This window comes from Oncorhynchus mykiss, chromosome 9, assembly GCF_013265735.2.
Source record: "Oncorhynchus mykiss isolate Arlee chromosome 9, USDA_OmykA_1.1, whole genome shotgun sequence".
NCBI classification, from domain to species: domain Eukaryota; kingdom Metazoa; phylum Chordata; class Actinopteri; order Salmoniformes; family Salmonidae; genus Oncorhynchus; species Oncorhynchus mykiss.
The window spans coordinates 73401496-73416093 of record NC_048573.1 but is presented as its reverse complement, the minus strand read 5'-3'; the positions used below and the strand labels follow the sequence as shown (position 1 = coordinate 73416093).

General features: G+C 45.8%; 1 protein-coding gene and 1 long non-coding RNA gene across 3 annotated transcripts in view; both read left to right on the top strand.

The window, feature by feature from the left end:
- The first annotated feature begins 580 nt into the window (after window positions 1–580).
- Window positions 581–1638, top strand: LOC118966120. Its single transcript, XR_005053379.1, has 2 exons — window positions 581–642; window positions 780–1638. It is a non-coding gene; the product is annotated as an uncharacterized LOC118966120 (long non-coding RNA).
- A 631-nt stretch (window positions 1639–2269) lies between these two features.
- The window catches only part of LOC110531276 (E3 ubiquitin-protein ligase TRIM63), a 30989-nt gene continuing 18660 nt past the window's right edge, over window positions 2270–14598 (top strand). Inside the window, exons 1-6 of one of the 2 annotated variants that reach the window (XM_036988976.1) lie at window positions 2270–2528; window positions 2973–3164; window positions 11318–11451; window positions 11735–11912; window positions 12326–12421; window positions 13281–13514. In XM_036988976.1, coding sequence (XP_036844871.1) covers window positions 2412–2528; window positions 2973–3164; window positions 11318–11451; window positions 11735–11912; window positions 12326–12421; window positions 13281–13514 — 951 coding nt within the window. In that variant the 5' untranslated portion in view covers window positions 2270–2411. The remainder of the gene's footprint in view (window positions 2529–2972; window positions 3165–11317; window positions 11452–11734; window positions 11913–12325; window positions 12422–13280; window positions 13515–14598) is intronic. The other variant, XM_036988977.1, reaches the window with a different exon arrangement.

Here is a 14598-nt window from a genome sequence, read left to right as displayed (position 1 = left end):
ACAGGTCTGGGACCAGGCTAACTGGCAAGAACAAACAGGTCTGGGACCAGGCTAACTGGCAAGAACAAACAGGTCTGGGACCAGGCTAACTGGCAAGAACAAACAGGTCTGGGACCAGGCTAACTGGCAAGAACAAACAGGTCTGGGACCAGGCTAACTGGCAAGAACAAACAGGTCTGGGACCAGGCTAACTGGCAAGAACAAACAGGTCTGGGACCAGGCTAACTGGCAACAATCAGATCCGGGACCAGGCTAACTGGCAACAATCAGATCCGGGACCAGGCTAACTGGCAACAATCAGATCTGGGACCAGGCTAACTGGCAACAATCAGATCTGGGACCAGGCTAACTGGCAACAAACAGGTCTGGGACCAGGCTAACTGGCAACAAACAGGTCTGGGACCAGGCTAACTGGCAACAAACAGGTCTGGGACCAGGCTAACTGGCAACAAACAGATCTGGGACCAGGCTAACTGGCTACAAACAGATCTGGGACCAGGCTAACTGGCAACAATCAGATCTGGGACCAGGCTAACTGGCTACAAACAGGTCTGGGACCAGGCTAACTGGCAACAAACAGGTCTGGGACCAGGCTAACTGGCAACAAACCGGTCTGGGACCAGGCTAACTGGCAACAAACAGGTCTGGGACCAGGCTAACTGGCTACAAACAGGTCTGGGACCAGGCTAACTGGCTACAAACAGGTCTGGGACCAGGCTAACTGGCAACAATCAGATCTGGGACCAGGCTAACTGACCAGACTAACTGGCAACAAACAGGTCTGGGACCAGGCTCATTTTTTTACTCTCCAGTCTAAGTCTGAGAGCATCTTCCTTTGTATTCCCTGCTTTCTTTTCATTTATTTCTAAGAAGATTCTATTATCAAGTGAGACATAATTTTTTTTTTTAATTGGTTGTAGTTGTTCTTCAATGTCCCGCCCACTGCAGTCTCATTTTGATTTGATTGGTTGTATTACGACGGAGATGTGGTTGTCCCACCTAGCTTACCGTAACATGAATGCACTAACTTGTAAATCGCTCTGGATAAGAATATCTGTTATCATGATGACGTTGACAAATTAAATGTTATTTCTTTCTCCTCTGCGATATTAAACATGCAACTTGTCTGAGTGAATGCAGTGTGTATACAATACTAAGTTATACCGGATCAAGAAAAAAACATTATTTTAGAAACTTAAAAAAAAAAAAAAAAAAAAGTTTGTGCGAAATATAACGATACAATTATAATGACACATTTATTTGTATTTATTACATTTTTGTTCTCTTTTTAGTAAATGAATGTCGTTTTTTTTTAAATTTATTTAACTAGGCAAGTCAGGTAAGAACAAATTCTTATTTACAATGACGGCCTACACAGGCCAAAACCGTAACCCGGACGACGCTGGACCAATTGTGCACCGCCCTATGGGACTCCCAATCACGGCCGTTAGTTAAGTATAAATGGTGTGTAAACTAGGTGTGGCCATTTTGAATGAATGGTTGATATCTCCTGTACATTTAGTGGAAGCACGTAGGAGTTTTATGTTTTAGCATGGTCATCTACTGTGTCTGAAAGAGAGAATGAAGGTCATTTATCAGATGTGCTGTTGTAAAAAAAATAAATGTTTGATGCTTAGACATGTCTCATTTGTGACTCCTTTCTGAAAATAATATGTTTACAAAACACTAGGATGTTGGTTGCAATCCAGGCTGTTGTCAAGGCCGTTGCCATGCACAGAATATACAATCTCAATGGATAATTTGAACGCCTGGGAAAAGTGTTAATTCCCTCACAAAACACACCAATATAATATAGCAATTTTTTAAATATATTTTTTTTAACTACTGAAAAGCTGGGTCTGTGTAGACATGACTGATGCTGGCCTACTGCTGGGTCTGTGTAGACATGACTGATACTGGCCTACTGCTGGGTCTGTGTAGATATGACTGATAGCAAGACAGGAGGTAACTGTAGAAAGATCACATGACCTGCCTCAGCCTGCATACCACCCAGCACCTGATATGGCCTGACACACACACAGACACACACACAGACCGATATGGCCTGAGAGACAGACACACACAGACCGATATGGCCTGAGACACACACACACACACAGACCAATGCGGCCTGAGTGCATTAGGGTGCTGCCCACTGTGTGTGTGTGTGTGTGTGTGTGTGTGGGGGGGCGGGGGGGGGGGGGGGTTTGGCTAGTAACACGACACTCCCAACCCCCTCTGACAAACACACTCACCCTTCCATCGCTACAGCCCCGAGATCTATCTATCCCAGTGGAGTGGACGGTTCAGGAATAAACACACACACACACAGTCCTTGCCGTGGATGGTTGGCAGACCAACTAACATGTACCTAGGGAGAAGGCCTGGACAGAGGAAGAGGGGGGAGTGTTATGACTGAGAAAGCCGAGGAAGGAAGTGTGACAAGTAGAAAGAAAGAAGACGGAGAGAAGTTCTTGACAGAGTTTCAAGAGGCGCTGTCGAAGAATCACGTCCGGACATACTCCACGGTCAGTGTGTTGGCGACGTGATGACGATGGTCCGATAGAGGAAGAACAGAGACAGAGAGGGACTGGTCAGAGACCTGACTGTCAGGCCTGAGATATATTCTTTATGAGGGGGACTGGTCAGAGACCTGACTGTCTGGTCTGAGATATACTTTCTGAGGGGGACTGGTCAGAGACCTGACTGTCTGGTCTGAGATATACTTTCTGAGGGGGACTGGTCAGAGACCTGACTGTCAGGCCTGAGTTATATTCTTTATGAGGGGGACTGGTCAGAGACCTGACTGTCAGGCCTGAGTTATATTCTTTATGATGGGGACTGGTCAGAGACCTGACTGTCAGGCCTGAGTTATATACTTTCTGAGGGGGACTGGTCAGAGACCTAACTGTCTCCCCTGAGTCAGTGAGTCAGTCAGTCCGATATTTGTCTTCTTGTGTTTTGGATCTCAGTCAGACAGGCCGTCCACCATGTCTGTCCCCCTGGAGCAGGGCTCCTACCCCGGGGACAGGGAGCAGGCAGGTCTGGGGAACCTACAGAGACAGCTCATCTGTCCTATCTGTCTGGAAGTATTCACCAAACCAGTGGTCATCCTGCCATGCCTACACAACCTCTGCAGGAAGTGTGCCAACGACCTCTACCAGGTAAGAGCTAAAAAAAAAACGGAGTCGGTCATATTCATTAGAACACACCGTTGCAAAACATTTTGCAACAGGAAAGGGAAAATAAGCATGTATTGTGAAGAGTGTGTACTGCGTTCAAGTCTCAGTGTGTCTAAAACGGTGTCCTTTCCCTGTGAGCTCAGAGGATCTGAAAGCAGTCAAAATAGATCCTGCAGTTGAGAGAAGAGTCAGGCTATGTTTAACTGTGTTCACATGATTACTGTAGTTGACATCCTCATATCTCTGAGCGCTGGTGAGAGAGATAACCAAGGAGATTGGATGAGATACTCAACTCCAGCTTCAATTCATTATGAGATACTCAACTCCAGCTTCAATTCACTATGAGATACTCAACTCCAGCTTCAATTCATTATGAGATACTCAACTCCAGCTTCAATTCATTATGAGATACTCAACTCCAGCTTCAATTCACTATGAGATACTCAACTCCAGCTTCAATTCATTATGAGATACTCAACTCCAGCTTCAATTCATTATGAGATACTCAACTCCAGCTTCAATTCATTATGAGATACTCAACTCCAGCTTCAATTCACTATGAGATACTCAACTCCAGCTTCAATTCATTATGAGATACTCAACTCCAGCTTCAATTCATTATGAGATACTCAACTCCAGCTTCAATTCACTATGAGATACTCAACTCCAGCTTCAATTCATTATGAGATACTCAACTCCAGCTTCAATTCACTATGAGATACTCAACTCCAGCTTCAATTCACTATGAGATACTCACCTCCAGCTTCAATTCATTATGAGATACTCAACTCCAGCTTCAATTCATTATGAGATACTCAACTCCAGCTTCAATTCACTATGAGATACTCAACTCCAGCTTCAATTCACAATGAATTCACACCTGTCAGTCTACCTCAGACCCCTCAGCCTCCATCACACGCTTCAGTCTACCTCAGACCCTTCAGTCTACCTCAGACCCTTCAGCCTCCATCACACCTGTCAGTCTACCTCAGACCCTTCAGCCTCCATCACACCCTTCAGCCTCCATCACACCTGTCAGTCTACCTCAGACCCTTCAGCCTCCATCACACCCTTCAGCCTCCATCACACCTGTCAGTCTACCTCAGACCCCTCAGCCTCCATCACACCTGTCAGTCTACCTCAGACCCTTCACCCTTCAGTCTACCTCAGACCCTTCAGTCTACCTCAGACCCTTCACCCTTCAGTCTACCTCAGACCCTTCAGTCTACCTCAGACCCTTCAGTCTACCTCAGACTCTTCAGTCTACCTCAGACCCTCTTATCCACACAGATACACACAGTATGCCTATCAGGATTTCCAAACAGGGGTTAGAGAGGGATGTTTAACCTCTGACACTCTCACACTGTGCTGCAGTACAGATCCGTAACAGGTGTGTGGATTATGAACTGCTAATTTGAGCCATGGTGAAGACAGTCTCAGATGTCTTCATAATGGAGGCCAAGGCCTACTTCTACTGCTGTTGTTTAGTTAGTTAGGCCCATGTTAGGCCCAGACTCCAGGCCATAGAGATGGACAAAAGAGGAATTCTTAGTGAAGGTGAAGCCACTTATCAGATCATGAACGTTATCTGCGACTATCACCGTCTCTATGGTTGTGCTTTTATTGTGAAGTTTGTTTGGCAGGACGAACCCTCCAATGGTATACAGCTTTCAACTGTCAAAACCTCTCAACCAAGCCCCACTAGTGACACAAACAACACTGGTTCCAGACAGTTACTCCCTGGTTACAGACAGTTACTCCCTGGTTACAGACAGCTACTCCCTGGTTACAGACAGCTACTCCCTGGTTACAGACAGCTACCCCCTGGTTACAGACAGCTACTCCCTGGTTACAGACAGTTACTCCCTGGTTACAGACAGTTACTCCCTGGTTACAGACAGCTACTCCCTGGTTACAGACAGCTACTTCCTGGTTACAGACAGCTACTCCCTGGTTACAGACAGCTACCCCCTGGTTACAGACAGCTACTCCCTGGTTACAGACAGTTACTCCCTGGTTACAGACAGTTACTTCCTGGTTACAGACAGCTACTCCCTGGTTACAGACAGTTACTCCCTGGTTACAGACAGCTACTCCCTGGTTACAGACAGTTACTCCCTGGTTACAGACAGTTACTCCCTGGTTACAGACAGTTACTCCCTGGTAACAGACAGCTACTCCCTGGTTACAGACAGTTACTCCCTGGTTACAGACAGTTACTCCCCAACCCTGGTTACAGACAGCTACCCCCTTGTTACAGACAGCTACCCCCTGGTTACAGACAGTTACTCCCAGGTTACAGACAGCTACTCCCAGGTTACAGACAGTTACTCCCTGGTTACAGACAGCTACTCCCTGGTTACAGACAGTTACTCCCTGGTTACAGACAGCTACTCCCTGGTTACAGACAGTTACTCCCTGGTTACAGACAGTTACTCCCTGGTTACAGACAGCTACTCCCTGGTTACAGACAGTTACTCCCTGGTTACAGACAGCTTCTCCCTGGTTACAGACAGCTACTCCCTGGTTACAGACAGCTACTCCCTGGTTACAGACAGCTACCCCCTGGTTACAGACAGCTACCCCCTGGTTACAGACAGTTACTCCCTGGTTACAGACAGTTACTCCCTGGTTACAGACAGTTACTCCCTGGTTACAGACAGCTACTCCCTGGTTACAGACAGCTACTCCCTGGTTACAGACAGTTACTCCCCGGTTACAGACAGTTACTCCCCGGTTACAGACAGCTACTCCCTGGTTACAGACAGCTACTCCCTGGTTACAGACAGTTACTCCCTGGTTACAGACAGTTACTCCTTGGTTACAGACAGCTACTCCCTGGTTACAGACAGTTACTCCCTGGTTACAGACAGCTACCCCCTGGTTACAGACAGTTACTCCGCGGTTACAGACAGCTACTCCCTAGTTACAGACAGCTACTCCCTGGTTACAGACAGCTACTCCCTGGTTACAGACAGCTACTCCCTGGTTACAGACAGTTACTCCCCGGTTACAGACAGTTACTCCCTGGTTACAGACAGTTACTCCCCGGTTACAGACAGTTACGCCCTGGTTACAGACAGTTACTCCCTGGTTACAGACAGCTACTCCCTGGTTACAGACAGTTACTCCCTGGTTACAGACAGCTACTCCCTGGTTACAGACAGCTACTCCCTGGTTACAGACAGTTACTCCCTGGTTACAGACAGCTACCCCCTGGTTACAGACAGTTACTCCCCGGTTACAGACAGTTACTCCCCGGTTACAGACAGCTACTCCCTGGTTACAGACAGCTACTCCTTGGTTACAGACAGCTACTCCCTGGTTACAGACAGTTACTCCCTGGTTACAGACAGCTACCCCCTGGTTACAGACAGTTACTCCCCGGTTACAGACAGTTACTCCGCGGTTACAGACAGCTACTCCCTGGTTACAGACAGCTACTCCCTGGTTACAGACAGTTACTCCGCGGTTACAGACAGCTACTCCCTGGTTACAGACAGCTACTCCCTGGTTACAGACAGCTACTCCCTGGTTACAGACAGTTACTCCCCGGTTACAGACAGTTACTCCCCGGTTACAGACAGTTACTCCCCGGTTACAGACAGTTACTCCCTGGTTACAGACAGTTACTCCCTGGTTACAGACAGCTACTCCCTGGTTACAGACAGTTACTCCCTGGTTACAGACAGCTACTCCCTGGTTACAGACAGCTACTCCCTGGTTACAGACAGTTACTCCCTGGTTACAGACAGCTACCCCCTGGTTACAGACAGTTACTCCCCGGTTACAGACAGTTACTCCCCGGTTACAGACAGCTACTCCCTGGTTACAGACAGTTACTCCCCGGTTACAGACAGTTACGCCCTGGTTACAGACAGTTACTCCCTGGTTACAGACAGTTACTCCCTGGTTACAGACAGTTACTCCCTGGTTACAGACAGTTACTCCCTGGTTACAGACAGCTACTCCCTGGTTACAGACAGCTACTCCCTGGTTACAGACAGTTACTCCCTGGTTACAGACAGCTACCCCCTGGTTACAGACAGTTACTCCCCGGTTACAGACAGTTACTCCCCGGTTACAGACAGCTACTCCCTGGTTACAGACAGCTACCCCCTGGTTACAGACAGCTACTCCCCAACCCTGTTTCCAGACACATTAATTTACTGCTCCTCTTCAAACCCAGTCGGTCCGTAATGAAAGAGAGGAGAACTGAGAGGAGTGATCTTCCGTTTTACCCAGAAGCAGAGGACAAGAGGACTATTCTAGAACCTCTATCTGTCTTTCACTCTGTCTCTGATCTGGCCATCTCCTCTCCTCTACTACTAAAGGTATTCGATTAAGGAGTCTGCCCTCAGCAACTGCCACTAAATCACAATATCTCCCAGTTGATCAACAGAGGGTTGGTTATCCGATTATTCTGGATGATGATTTGTGGCTTCAAATGTTTGATACATGCACGATAATACCTCACTGACGTCAGAACAGCTGTTTCAGAACAGCTGAAAGTTGTTTACAGAGAGGAGAGACTATTTCCCTTTAATACTTAGTGAGAAGATCAGTTGATGTTTTCCGGGAACAGTGGGCAAGTTTCAGGTCGTCCTTGTTCCAGTCACTGCTCTCACAAACACCTGGAGAAGTCTCTGGAGCCACATGACTATCACAAAACAATGTTCTGAGACGTGAAGCAATCCCACGGCACGGACATCATGCTGAGTGTATATGTATGTATACATTATATACACCATCGGCCAAAAGCTTTAGAACACCTACTCATTCAAGGGTTTTTATTTATTTTTACTATTATTCTACATTGTAGAATAATAGTGAAGACGTCAAAACTATGAAATAACACATATGGAATCATGTAGTAACCAAAAAAAGTGTTAGTAACAAATCAAAATATATTTTATAATTGAGATTCTTCAAATAGCCTCCATTTGCCTTCGTGACAGCTTTGTACACTTTTGGCATTCTCTCAACCAGCTTCACCTGGAATGCTTTTCCAACAGTCTTGAAGGAGTTCCCACATATGCTTAGCACTTGTTGGCTGCTTTTCCTTGACTCTGCTGTCTGACTCATTCCAAACCATCTCAATTGGGTTGAGGTCAGGGGATTGTGGAGGCCAGGTCATCTGATGCAGCACTTCATCACTCCTCTTCTTGGTCAAATAGCCCTTACACAGTTTGGAGGTGTGTTGGGTCATTGTCCTGTTGAAAAACAAATTATAGTCCCACTAAGCCCAAACCAGATGGGATGGCATATCGCTGCAGAATGCTGTGGTAGCCATGCTGGGTAAGTGTGCCTTGAATTCTAAATAGATCACAGAGAGTGTCACCAGCAAAGCACCCCCTCACCATAACACCTCCTCCTCCATGCTTCATGGTGGGAAATACACATGCGGAGATCATCCGTTCACCCACACCACATCCCACAAAGACACCCTTATTGATGTCACTTGTTAAATTCACTTCAAAGAGTGTAGGTGAAGGGAGACAAGTTAAAGAAGGATTTTTAAGCCTTGAGACAATTGAGACATGGATAGTGTGTGTGTGTGACATTCAGAGGGTGAATGGGCAAAACAAAATATTTAAATGCCTTTGAACAGGGTATGGTAGTAGGTACCAGACGCACCGGTTTGTGTCAAGAACTGCAACGCTGCTGGGTTTTTCACGCTCAACAGTTTCCCTTGTGTATCAAGAACGGTCCACCACCCAAAGGACATCCAGACAACTTAACATACCTTAAGGGAACATTTTGACATTACATAACTGTGGGAAGCATTGGAGTCAACATGGGGCCAGCGTCCCTGTGGAACACTGGGTGGTAGCCTAGTGGTTAAGACGTTGGGCCAGTAACCCGAAAGGTTGCTGGTTCGAATCCTCAAGCTGACTAGGCAAAATCTGCCGATGTGCCTTAAGCAAGGCACTTAACCCTAATTACTCCTGTAAGTCGCTCTGGATAAGAGTGTCTGCTAAATGACTGAAATGTTGGTCTATACAAGAAGTGGTAAGATGAAGCAGATGCTAAACTACAGGACCGGTTTACTATCACACATCATGGAACATGTTCCGTGATTCTTCAGATAGCGTTGAGGAGTACATCAGTCACTGGCTTTATCAATAAGTGCATTGAGGATGTCGTCCCCACAGTGACCGTACGTACATACCCCAACCAGAAGCCATGGATTACAGGCAACATTCGCACTGAGCTTAAGGGTTAAGCTTCCAGTTTCAAGGAGCGGGACTCTAACCCAGAAGCTTATAAGAAATCCCGCTATGCCCTCCGACGAATCATCAAACAGTTAAAGCGTCAATACAGGAATAAGATTGAATCACACTACACCGGCTCTGATGCTCGTCGGATGTGGCAGGGCTTGCAAACCATTACAGACTACAAAGGGAACCACAGCCGAGAGCTGCTCAGTGACACGAGCCTACCAGATGAGCTAAATAACTTCTATGCTCGCTTCGAGGCAAGTAACACTGAAACATGCATGGGAGCATCAGCTGTTCCGGATGACTGTGTGATCACGCTCTCCGCAGCCGATGTGAGTAAGACCTTTAAACAGGTCAACTTTCACAAGGCCGCAGGGCCAGACGGATTACCAGGACGTATTCTCCGAGCTTGCGCTGACCAACTGGCTTCACTGACATTTTCAACCTCTCCCTGTCCGAGTCTGTAATACCAACATGTTTAATGCAGACCAGCATAGTCCCTGTGCCCAAGAACACTAAGGTAACCTGCCTAAATCACTGCCGACCTGTAGCACTCACATCTGTAGCCATGCTCACATCAACATCATTGTCCCAGAAACCCTGGACCCACTCCAATTTACATACTGCACCAACAGATCCACAGATGATGCAATCTCTATTGCACTCCACACTGCCCTTCCCACCTGGACAAAATTAACACCTATGTGAGAATGCTATTAATTGACTACAAATCAGCGTTCAACAACGTAGTGCCCTCAAAGCTCATCACTAAGCTAAGGACCCTGGGACTAAACACCTCTCTCTGCAACTGGATCCTGGACTTCTTGATGGGCCGCCCCCAGGTGGTAAGGGTAGGCAACAACACAGCCGCCACGCTGATCCTCAACATGGGGGCACCTCAGGGGTGCGTGCTCAGTCCCCTGATGTACTCCCTGTTCACTCATGACTGCACGGCCAGGAATGACTCCAACACCATCATTAAGTTTGCTGATGACACAACGGTGGTAGGCCTGATCACCGACAACGATGAGACGGCCTATAGGGAGGAGGACCGAGACCTGACCGTGTGGTGCAAGGACAACAACCTCTCCCTCAACGTGATCAAGACAAAGGAGATGGCAACTGCTCGGCCTCCGACTGCAAGGCACCACAGAGGGTAGTGCATAAGGCCCAGTACATCAATGGGGCCAAGCGTCCTGCCACCCAGGACCTCTTTACCAGGCGATGTCAGAGGAAGGCCCTAAAAATGTTCAAAGACTCCAGCCACCCTTGACATAGACTGTTCCCTCTGCCACCGCACGGCAAGTGGTACCGGAACGCCAAGTCTAGGTCCAAGAGGCTTCTAAACAGCTTCTACCCCCCAAGCCATAAGACTCCCGAACAGGTAATCAAATGGCTACCCAGACTATTTGCATTGTGTTCCCCCCCCCCCCTACGCTACTGCAACTCTCTGTTATTATCTTTGCATAGTTACTTTAATAACTACCTACATGTACATAATTACCTCGGCACCGGTGCCTCAACACATTGACTCTGTAACGGTACCCCCTGTATATAGCTCCACTATTGTTATTTACTGCTGCTCTTTAATTATTTGTTATTTTTCTCTTACTTTTTTAAGGATTTTCTTAAAACTGCATTGTTGGTTAAGGGCTTGTAACTAAGCATTTCACCTGTTACACCTGCATTACACCTGTTGTATTCGGCGCACTTGACAAATCAAATTAGATTTGATGTAATGTCTTCTACATTCAGTGTATATATAATGTTCTATATTTAAACTGAGACTCGGCAATATGACGTTGCCACGAGCAACAGGAGGAAGTCGGCCCGATACAGCTGTTTACTTCCTGCATCGCTGTGTGTGTTTATAGACGGCGTGCTGAGTAAGGTGTGTTGCCCGCTCTGTTCCAGGTGGGGTCTGGAGGGAGGTTCCGCTGTCCGTCCTGCAGTCGGGAAGTTGTGTTGGACCGTCACGGTGTCTACGGGCTGCAGCGCAACCTGCTGGTAGAGAATATTATTGACGTCTACAAACAGGAGTCCACCAGGTGAGGACAGAGGTCTTTAATGTAAAGATGTTTGGTAAGAGAGGGATGGGATTAGACAGGGGTGGCCAGGTCAACCCTCCTCTTGGTGAACTATATTAGTGACGTCTACAAACAGGAGTCCACCAGGTGAGGGAGTGGAATGTGGGTCGCTCTCCTGAAGGTTTCAAAATAAGGATGCCAAAGGAATATCAACAAATTACATCTAGAAGGCATTTTAGTTTTTACTTTGGCTTCCTAATCCTGGCTGGCATTCCTCCTCATCTCCTTCCCACAATCCTCCTAGCTCTAGATCCCAGTCGTCAAAGCCTGCGAGCCAGCCCACCTGTGAGGAGCACGACGGTGAGAAGGTCAACATCTACTGCATCACCTGCCAGGTGCCTACCTGTTCCCTCTGCAAGGTGTTCGGTGCCCACAACACCTGCCAGGTGGCACCGCTAACACAGGTCTACCAGCAGCAGAAGGTGAGTGAGTAAGGCCTCAGGCATGGGTCGCACATTGATGACATCACATACGGAAACTTTCACCTGGGTAGTGTTCATTAGGGCACACTGTAGCAAAGAAAAATAATCTTATTGGACAAGTTCTGTGGGATGACACCTGGGTGTAGAGATGTGCCTTGGCAATCATTGGTTAATTTGTGCTGTAACATATTTGGGGGCTCACCCCGGATCACATTAGACGAGGAAAGAAAGTAGCCTGACTCACCAGGCAGTTACAGGTTTCGCTTCTGTGAAACTTTTTACACTTTAGATGTATGATGATATCATAAAGATATGTAGAACATGAAAATAAAATGATCCTGACTCACCAGTAACACGTGGTCCACAGTAGCTACAGTAATTCCTCTGTGAAACCTCTACCTTTCTCTCAACAGGCTGAGCTGAGTGAGGTGGTTAGCTCCTTGGTGGCATCGAACGACCAGGTCCAAGCCTTCATCAATGAGTTGGAAGTGACCTGCAAGAATGTTGAGGTTAGCGTTGTTCGTGTTCTATCTTTTCTGGTGTGTCGTCAGGGACTTTTTTGCACCTATAAAGTTTGAAGTGCTGCTTGGTGTTGTTCAGTTACAAGATCAAGATTCAAATCAACAGTGAGCCGAAGTTTTGTTATCTACTCAGTCTCTAACTAATACAATCTTTTTATTTATTTATTTTATTTATTTAACCTTTTATTTAACTGGACAAGTCAGTTAAGAACAAATTCTTATTTAAAATGACGGCCTACCCCGGGCCAAACCCAAACCCAGACGACGCTGGGCCAATTGTGCGCTGCCCTATGGGACTCCCAATCACGGCCGGTTGTGAGACAGCCTGGAATCGAACCAGAGTCTGTAGTGATGCAGTGCCTTAGACCGCTGTGCCACTCGGGAGCCCAATATATATATATATATATATATATATATGTATATATATTTTTTACCTTTATTTAACTAGGCAAGTCAGTTAAGAACAAATTCTTATTTTCAATGATGGCCTAGGAACAGTGGGTTAACTGCCTTGTTCAGGGGCAGAACGACAGATTTGTACCTTGTCAGCTCGGGGGATTCGAACTTGCTAGTCCAACTAGTCCAACGCTCGGCTACCCTGCCGACCCAATCTATGAGTTATACTTTTCCAGTTGTTCAGTTATAAAGAATGTTGACGTTAGTGCCTTTTGTGTCTGTTCTACTTTGGTGTATTGTCGTGTACATCCATAAAGTGCTGCTTGGTTTTGATCAGTAACACTCCGCTAACAAAACTTTGTCCTCGCGACATCCCAGGGACGTCCCAAAATGATCCCCTAAAGTTGTCAGGACGTCTGAAAAGATTGACCTTGTGTCTGTGTTTCTACAGGAGAACAGTAAGACCCAGAAGCAGACGGTGTGTGAGAAGTTTAACCGCATGCTCGCCATCCTGGAGGAGCGACAGAGGATCATGAAGCAGCGAGTCACGTACGAGCAGGATGAGAAGACGGGTCACGCTCGATCGCTGGTGCGATCCTACAGAGAGAGCGTAGAGACCAGCACCAAACTGGTAGAGACTGCTATGACCACCATGCAGGAACCTGAGATGGCTGCCTTCATGAAGGTACGATACCATACAATACAATACGATACCATACAATACAATACGATACCATACAATACAGTACAATACCATACAATACAATACTATACCATACAATACAGTACAATACCATACAATACAATACTATACCATACAATACAATACAGTACGATACCATACAATACAGTACGATACCATACAATACAATACTATACCATACAATACAGTAGGATACCATACAATACCATACAGTACGATACCATACAATACAGTACGATACCATACAATACAATACAATACAGTACAGTACGATACCATACAATACAATACGATACCATACCATACAATACGATACCATACAATACAATACAATAGAGTACAGTACGATACCATACAATACAGTACGATACCATACAATACAATACAATAGAGTACAGTACGATACCATTCAATACAGTACGATACCATACAATACAGTATGATACCATACAATACAATACAATACAGTACAGTACGATACCATACAATACAGTACGATACCATACAATACAGTACGATACAATACAATACAATAGAGTACAGTACGATACCATACAATACAGTACGATACCATACAATACAGTACGATACCATACAATACAATACAATAGAGTACAGTACGATACCATACAATACAGTACAATACCATACAATACAATACAATAGAGTACAGTACGATACCATACAATACAGTACAATAGAGTACAGTACGATACCATACAATACAGTACGATACCATACAATACAATACAGTACGATACCATACAATACAATACAATAGAGTACAATACGATACCATACAATACAGTACAATACCATACAATACAATACAATAGAGTACAGTACGATACCATACAATACAGTACAATAGAGTACAGTACGATACCATACAATACAGTACGATACCATACAATAGAGTACAATACGATACCATACAATACAATACGATACCATACAATACAGTACGATACCATACAATACAATACAATAGAGTACAGTACGATACCATACAATACGATACCATACAATACAGTACGATACCATACAATACAATACAGTACGATAC